Source organism: Osmerus mordax, chromosome 9 (genome assembly GCF_038355195.1).
Source record: "Osmerus mordax isolate fOsmMor3 chromosome 9, fOsmMor3.pri, whole genome shotgun sequence".
NCBI lineage: Eukaryota > Metazoa > Chordata > Actinopteri > Osmeriformes > Osmeridae > Osmerus > Osmerus mordax.
This window is the reverse complement of record NC_090058.1, coordinates 4822862-4831748: the sequence shown is the minus strand read 5'-3', so window position 1 is coordinate 4831748 and position 8887 is coordinate 4822862. Positions and strand designations below refer to the sequence as shown.

Sequence of the window (8887 nt, the reverse complement as noted above, 5' to 3'; positions counted from 1 at the left end):
ACAGAGGAAACACACTCACATGCACAACACCAGGAAATCCCCATCCCAGCAAAGTCAGGCGGTTACAGCTAACCCTAAGCTCCGGTGCTCTGACCAGTCCAGAACATGTAGGTAGGGTATATTACTGCATTACTGGAACAAGCTGTAATGAGTAGGTGGCACTGTGACCATCTCTGGTTATGTGAGGGGTTGAAAGGTCTGGTACTGATGGTGGATGGGGGCTGTGGTTTGGGTTTGGCTCCAGGCTAGTCCAATTTGAGCAGCTTTGAAGGCATTATGGCTTTCTTATCACTAAATTACCACAGCCTGATTCATTATGCTGCCTTGAACTGCTGACTGACTGCCTTGGTGCACGTAGGCCAAAACCACAACACTCATACACACACTTTACACACCCACCACGCACACACACACACACTCTTATTCACACGTAGGCCAGAACCATAACAAAAACTCTAAGTCTATCTCTTACAAGCCTGATAACTTGAAAATTTCTAGTCGTATTGTGGTCCAGTCTTCTAACCAATAGATACATTGAGGCCTTTCTCGAACAGTTTACCAATAGTTCACAGCACACAGTTTTTTCCTTCACATCACTTAGTTATAAAAAAACCCCAAAAAAACACACTAACAACCATATGTGTTTTTTGGTTTTAGTTTAGTTTATTTAGTTAATTTTTACAGGGACAGTGCACATTAATCAACATTTCAGTAAAAGGGGCAGTTTTAGCCAGACGGCTAATTTTCAACCGTAGTCCCCGGGCAGGTTATTACAATACAGACAATCAATGAGCACCCTTAGGAATAACAAGTATGAGTGAAAGAATGAAGTGGGTCAGTGAGAGTGATTCAATCAGAAGTCTGGGTGTGGAAGATGAGTCTTAGGGTCTCTAAGGGGCTTCTTGGAGCTGGACGGTGTAAAAAACAGGTGTAAAAAGTGTAATAACAACATAATAACAGCGTAACAACAGTGTAATAACAGTGTAACAACAGTGTAATAAGAACATAAAAACAGTGTGATATCAGTGTCAATGCTACCAAATACAGATTAAAACTAAAGTAACAAACCTTGTTTAAAAATGTAAGATGGAGCAAGTCCAAGTAAAATATTTAAGGAGTGAAAGTAAAAAGTTGTCAGAAAAGTTAATAGTGAAGGAAAGTACTGATACCAGAAAAATCTACTTATGTACAATATGTACTTAGGTACTTCCCATCTCTAGTTGTATTCATAGCAAGATACTGACTAGCCCGAGTTATAGATATGTTGGATTAGTTGATGAGTATCAGGTGTGTAACATATATCAGATATGGTAATGAAGAGTGGAGACAAGGTGGCAGATGGGAGTTAGGTGGCCTTCTCCTCCCGAACCTCAGTTAAGTATAACTCAATTTATGAACCTTATGTAAGGTAATGGAGAAATGTAAAAGGATATTGTGTTTGTGTGTTCCAGGCGATGGTAGCATGTTACCCAGGCAACGGGACAGGGTATGTGAAGCATGTGGACAACCCTAATGCTGATGGGCGATGTGTCACCTGTATTTACTACCTGAACAAGAACTGGAATGCCAAGGTACGCTTGACCTTTTGAAAATCCTCTTAGTTTGTCACTGTATCACTGTATCCAACCATGTTGGCCACGGATAGATTTGACACTCAGTCACTGAACAGAAACTACCCATGAGAGTTAGGATTTAGAATGATTAATATAACATAAAATAAAATAATGGAATGTAATAGCTATATAATGTAATACAATATATTGTATTACTAAAATATTGTATGATTATACTATAATGTATATATAGTATTAAATATTTAGGGATAATTAGTATTGTAGTATTACATGTAGTATTATATAATATGTAGTGTCTGTATAATAAAATTAATTAAGATAAAATACTATATATAATACATGAAAGCATCCCTACAGGGTGTTTACATTACATATGGAGATTACAGAATCTTACCCGATATATAAACATGATTTTCAGTGTTTCAAGTTCATGTTCTTTTAAAGTCTGTGTGAGGGACTTATGTACTTTTTCTTATAATTGTAGCCCCAGAGCATTTTAGTTCTAAGCATCTTATTCTCTGGACGGAGGTGAACATGTTTGGTGTTTTATCTTCCAGGAGCATGGGGGAATTCTACGGATCTTTCCAGAAGGCAAGTCGTACGTGGCGGACATTGAACCGCTGTTTGACCGCCTGCTCTTCTTCTGGTCGGACAGAAGGAACCCCCATGAAGTCCAGCCCTCATTCTCCACTAGGTTTGAATCTTTTGCTGCTGTCTGTGGAGCATTGGCCAAGGGAGAGCTATTTAGCATAAACTGGCATTGATTCAAATTTGAGTTGTAGGTTAGTTACAGTTGCTATAGAAGATGCATTGTTTAATTCACGGCAAAAGGTACTTTGCTTGTCTATGTGTGGAGAAAAAGTACAAAGTACAAATACATTTGAGTGCAAAAAAGTACGAGTGTTTGAGAATCAAGTGTATCGAGTCTTATATCCTCTTTTGTCTCCAGGTATGCCATTACAGTGTGGTATTTTGATTCCGAGGAGAGGGCTGAGGCCAAGAGGAAGTTCAGAGATCTAACTGGTAGGTTTCCTGACTACAGAATATTCTGATTGCTTCACTTGAACTTTTCCTTTCTAGTGATGTGACTGAAGTGTACATAATATATCTTATTAACTGCTGCAACATTCCATGGATGCCAGTAATAAACAGGAATGTCTACATGGATAGTATGTGAATAATAATACTTTATATGAGTATGGGAATCTTTATCACTAATTGAAACCCTCTGTGGTGTTTGTTTCAGCGTCGACCGAGCATGACGGTAACACACCCTGAGCTGCTGCCAGGCCGCCATCTTGCTGGTCTGAAGAGGTCAGCTGGTCTGGAAGTCTTGTCTTCACAGCCTGCTCTGGGACTTTTAACCCTTCTGCCATATTGTGTTTGCTCTCGTGTATCTCTCTTCACTGATCCTAAATGGACAAGAAATGTAGTGAGACGTGGTTGACAACTTTTTCTAACCCTGAGATGTGATTACTAACCCACACCAACACACTTTTTAAGACTCGGTCGATGACGCACAGAGTCAAAGTGCACAAGTGTATGTACGGATATGGTGGCTCTATCACAAGGGGAGCATCTGATAGCTGCGGTGTGGGCTAGTAGACTAAGTCCTGCTGTCATGAGGACTGTGCTCATATGAAGGCTGGCAAGTTCCAACCTGTGGCGTCATGGTGGATATCTATCAGCAGTGTGGTGTGTCTTGGAGTTAATATGCATTGAATCATTTGCTGCTATTTCTGTGTCTGTGTTGTGCCATAACAACCGTCTGAGGTGTAAACTTGTGTGTGGAATCCTACAATCATTAATGAGAATGTGTGTGGTGAAGTCGTTCAAAATGGTAGTTATGTTTCGCTCTGGATAAGAGCGTCTGCTAAATGACTAAATGTAATGTTTGCTCTTCAATGCAGTTAAAAAATTTTTTTTGTGTAGTATGGAGGAGGGCTGTTAGTGTTGTGGTCAGTGTGCTATGCTCCTTTATAGTACCTCTCGCTATATAGCTCATATGGAATGAAGATTGCCAAACGTGCTACCTACTTGAGTACACTGTCTATAGAAACAGCAGATTTCCAGTCTGTCTTTGAAACATTTGTGAACTTTAAAAAAACCTCAGAGAAAGCCTCCACACCTCAGCTTTGTCAAAAAAAGATCCTTGATGCGACAGCTTAAAGCTGTGTGGCCCATTAAAGTTCATTTTTTCAAATGTAAATATGAAATATTCAAATTGTGTTTTATTTAGCTTGTATGCTGGTCAGCAAAGCTGATGATGTATGGGGAATGCTGTTGAGAATGAGAAAATGTTTGCTTGACGTGAATATTAAAAGTATTTTTCACCAATGTTTTGGAATTTGATTTTAAGTAAAATGTTTTAAAGGCTATAGTTGTAACCCTGTAGGACCCTGCATATAAATCAAAATGAAAGGGATGTAAATGAGAAAACATCCATTTTGTATCAAGTTTGACTTTTCCCCACTAGATGGCACTCTTACACTTCTACGCAATTCCCTTTTCAAGCTGCAGGAGGGGAGGAGAGGGAAGGACAGGAAGAGGAGGATCAGGGAAGGGGAGAGGTCGTAGAGAGCATAGGCCCTCCAAGACTAGCCAGCCGATTTTAAATATTTCAGTCTATTTTAAATGAGGTCTATGAAAGATAGATCAGAGGGGAAGGCAGGCAGAGAGTGTGAACCTGGAGCCCGGCTAATAACCTCAAGCTGTCCATCTCCCTCCCACGCTAGTCTGATCTAGAATCTATGGGAGATAATGGTGAAGACAATGATGAAGGCGGGGATAGAGCAGAACATACAGATGGATCAGGTGTGTGTTGCTTTGTTCTTGCGTTGATTCATCTTTGTGACATCATGTTCCTCCCCTAGCATCTATTCCACATGACCAAACCCTTAGCATGAGGCAAAGAGGACAGAACTACCTCAACTAAGCTAGTGACGCCAACATTGCCAATGATGGACCCGAGTCGCTAAGTGTAATAATCACTCCAAGCCTGTGAACGTCTCATACCATTTACTGCTTTATTACAGATGGGGGTTAGTCATTAATTCATCACATTCAGTAGGAAAAAATTATATCATCAAATCTGTTCATCAGAAACACCAAGGAGGAGGCTGGCGGCCCTTCTGCAGTGGATGACAGCTCCTAACTCGAGCTAATATGGTGGGAAGCTTCCGTATCACAGTGAGGTTGACGTGATTGTCACTCTGAGGTAATCAGTAATGGGAGTTGTGTGTAAAACACTGTAGGCAGAGTGTATTATTGACCGGACCTGCTTGTTGGGTTCAAATGATTTCAGGGTCTTGTATGCAGGTGTGTGTGTGTGTGTGTGCCTGTGTGTGTTCTGATCCAGGGATGGATAGTCTGTTGTAGCTGTTGATCTGCCCTTGGATGCAATCGGTTTGTGTGTGAATTCTTGAGATCAAATGCAGTCTGAAAACTAAAACTAAAACACAGGTTATCGTACTGAGGAAAGAAGTTGAGCATAACCACAACCCCTGACTCTACAAATCGGCCTGTCGGCTCCGTAAGTCATGTGACCGAGTGATGATACAGAGGTTAGTACATACTCCTGACAAGAACACGCTCCCTACGGAACTGTCTCGACCAGCCCAGCCCCCAGACTCTGACACAAACAGCAAGGTAGGAAAAGAAAGAAGAAAAATAGAAAGGAAAAGACGAAGGAAAAAAACTGGCAGCTTACTGATGTGTGGTAGCATTCACTGGGATGGTTGGATGTAAAATAAATGATGCCAGATAGTAACAAATTCAGGAGAGGTTTTATTATGAATATGGCACCTGTAAGATGGTAAACCGTGTTACAGAAAGACAACCATGTATGACATGTTTCTTTGAACGGATGAAAAGCTACAAAAGTATAAAATAACCCTGTTGTAAAATGAATTATGTACAATTCTGATCTGCAGCATTACTCATGGTAAATGAAAAAAATATGTCTTTCAAAAAGAAAAAAAGAAAAAAAAGAAAGCCAGGCACTCAAAGTTAGCATCAGTTAGTTATGTTTTTTTTTCTTCTTCTCAAAAATGAAAACAAAACAAAAACAAATAAAATAGAAATGTACCATAGTTTTTTTTTCTTTTTAATATTTTAATTTGTTTGTATTTAGAATTTATAACACTGTTAACATTGATACTAAGAGAATCCCTCTCTCCCGTATTCGTCGACTTGGCACCAAGTTTCCTCATAAAAGAATCTGTATAATTGTACAAGAAATAGTTAAAAACACAGACACACTCTTCACAGGTAATGAAATGACGATTCATATTTGTAATTTTAAACACTATGTATCGGACAGCAGCTGAGATTAGTTTGAAGTTTAAAATCACCAGCGATCATTTTGACAACAACACAGAACACATTAAGAACAGCTCCCCCTGCTGCTGAGAGGGTGTAACACATGGGTGTATTTCCTGGTCCACAGTGTTTAGTCTTGAGAGCTCAGCACCCCCCTCCCCCCTCCCTCCCCCCCCCCCCTCCCCCCTCAGCTCCCCCCTGCCTCCTCCTCCTGGCTATGTAGAAAACACTAAAGTCTAGCTTAGCATCAATCTCACCATAGAGACACCCGGCTCTCCAGCAACTGACCAAGCCTCTCTGCCTACAACACCCACAACCCCTCTTTTTATAAACACATTTAGTTCATGACCTGGGATTTAGAGGAACAACACATTGTCACAGAGACCACACAGAGTTGTTTCCTGATGTGGGGGAGTCGCCCTGTACAGTTCATAAGACTTTAGGCTCCTCCTCCCGTTGTCTGGACAGACTATAAAACACTGGAACGTTGACAAAGCTTCTGGACCGAACGGAATCAAGTAAAACCAAACAATCAACCAACTTAGTAAACATGCATTTCCAAAACACCTATAAAAATAGATTTATAGTGCGAAATATTTTTCTTTTCATTTCTTTAGAAATCTTTAAAATCGTTTATTGTCCTGAAATACTACCGTGATCTTTTTTTTTGTTTATTTATCATGTGAGTTGCAGGGTCCTTGAAGTCAACAGGTTAGGTGGAAACCAATGAAATACACCCAATGCATACAATAAGCACAAGGGACTCTGGGAATGTTTCACAACTGAGGCTTGTATGGTTCCAGAAGTTTCTACATCTAAATGCTACTTTAGCTTTTTCTCGTCATATTCCTATAGTAGTGTAAATATGCAAGCTGAAAACTGCGATTCCCAGATTCCTCAGTGGCAAAAATGGCTCCATAAACCTTTGAGCTAGTTAAGAGTCTTTTATCTCTGAGAAAGAGAGCGAGATAGAGAGGTCTGTAAGACTACACAACAGCAAAGCAATAGCAGAAACGGAAAGGAACTTACAGACAAAAGGAAGCAGCAAAAAAGGTGACTCTACATTTGGAAGGCCACCACACGAAATCCACTAACCTCCACTGGTTTCACTAGGACTGCAGAGGAGCCGGGGAGGAGCCTCAGGAGGCTCCGCCCACCCCACACTAGAGATATAGCACAGAGAAGACAAAGGACAAGAAAACAGCTACATCAGCTTGGTATATACTGCATATAGTAACACACACGGAAATCTCCATGGAGACTGACAGCCAGTGACACTTACACATTGTACACGTTTACGGTTATCACGCTTGGTAATAGGATGGCAGGATGGATGGACGGACGGGCTGTCAAAAGATGAAGTGACAGTTTTTACCGTTTTATTACTTATTTTTCTTTTTCAAAAAAACGAATAATCACAGTGTTTTGTAACACCAAACTGTGAGATAGTAGATCAACATTTTTTTTGGCAACAGAGGGGGGGGAAAAGGGTTTATAGGGAATGGGAATGTTTTTTTTTCTCTCCCGTAAAAAAAACCCTCCTATTCCTTTGAGACTGATTGAGATGCATGTCCTTGTTTACAATCTTCCTGATATGTGAACTCAGAGAGTCAGATGACTGGAGGAAGAGAGCAGATCAGCAGGGAGACTGGAGGTGATTCTGGTTCAAGGAAGGGGGCGAGGAGGGAGGGAAGAGCAGAGGAAGGAGAGAGTACAAAAAAACACTGACAGGAGCCGGTCATAGTTTTAGACATTCATCTTCAAGTTAATGGTGCTGATTAGCCTCCCAGTTTGACTGAGAGAAAAAGTGATCTAGTTTAGAATAAAAACAAACAAACATAGAAAACAAAACCCAACACAACCCATGTTGGCTATCTGTCATTCCTCAGTGGCCAATCAGATTGAGCCTAGAGATGAGGAGAAGTGATGTCACAAGGGAGCGTATCGGCTGGTCGGAGGTCTAGCTCTCCTGGTGGGAACTCTTCCCAGACTGACCCCCATTCGTCTGGAGGTGTAAAACACTTCATCAGCCAGCTGAATGAGGCGTATGTGTAGTGTGTCAGTATGTGTGTGGCGTTTCAGTGTGTGTGTGTGTATGTGTGCGAAGATGTATGTGCGTGTGTGTGTGTGTATGTGTCTGTCATTCAGTGGTAGCACCATGAGGCTGCAGAATGGAAGGAGAGGATAGTTCTGGTGCTGACCATTTCTAGAGTCCTGGATCACAAATAGAACTAGTAGAAGGAGGAGAGAAGTAACATTCTATTCACAGGTCAATGCCCGGCTGAAAATTGCTTTTTAAATGCTTGATTCGAAAGTTAAAAACTGAGCTACATGAAAACCAAAAGAAAGAAAGAAAAAGCATTAACTTCTAAACTACTATTCCCTTATTGAGAAATAACCCTAACATCTTGTTTCAAGATTATCTCTTATACCTTATCAGACAGGTTAACTTCCTTTAGTGTTTGTGTAGCCTTGACAGCCAACCCAGTAGGATTTCCCTCTTCTCAAACATCTTGAACCTTCACCTTAAATACACAGGGCACCTTCACAAAGATGCTGCATTATCAACTCAAACAACAAGAAGAGTTCACCTGAGGCTCTAGGGGCCTCTGGACAGCTAGGATTCTCTATAGGCAAAAAAGGATTCTTTACAACAAAGAATAGTCCATTTAGTTTGTTTCAGAGAAAATGTTCATTGATTGAAGAAAGGGAAGTAAAGATGGAGAGACAGAGAGGAGTAGAGAGAGAGAGAGAGAGAGAGAGAGAGATGGAGTGACATGGGAGGGAGAAGAGGAGGGCGAGGAGGAGAGGGGGCATTCATTTCTATTACACAAGCTCAATTGCTCAAATTCAAAGTGCTAGAATACATGGTTTCCTTCCCCCCCATTTCAAAACACAGTCTTTTGCCTCAAAATAAAAAGTCAAGAGTCTGTTTGCTTGTTTGTTCTGTCAACACAGTGGAAACACAGTCACATGGTCGTGGGTGGCGGGCC

General features: G+C 40.9%; 1 protein-coding gene across 2 annotated transcripts in view; it reads left to right on the top strand.

The window, feature by feature from the left end:
* Window positions 1-3215, top strand: part of egln3 (egl-9 family hypoxia-inducible factor 3) — a 7953-nt gene extending 4738 nt beyond the window's left edge. The window contains exons 2-5 of one of the 2 annotated variants that reach the window (XM_067242910.1): window positions 1452-1571; window positions 2132-2268; window positions 2524-2597; window positions 2821-3215. In XM_067242910.1, coding sequence (XP_067099011.1) covers window positions 1452-1571; window positions 2132-2268; window positions 2524-2597; window positions 2821-2852 — 363 coding nt within the window. In that variant the 3' untranslated portion in view covers window positions 2853-3215. The remainder of the gene's footprint in view (window positions 1-1451; window positions 1572-2131; window positions 2269-2523; window positions 2598-2820) is intronic. The other variant, XM_067242911.1, reaches the window with a different exon arrangement.
* Window positions 3216-8887: the final 5672 nt, after the last annotated feature.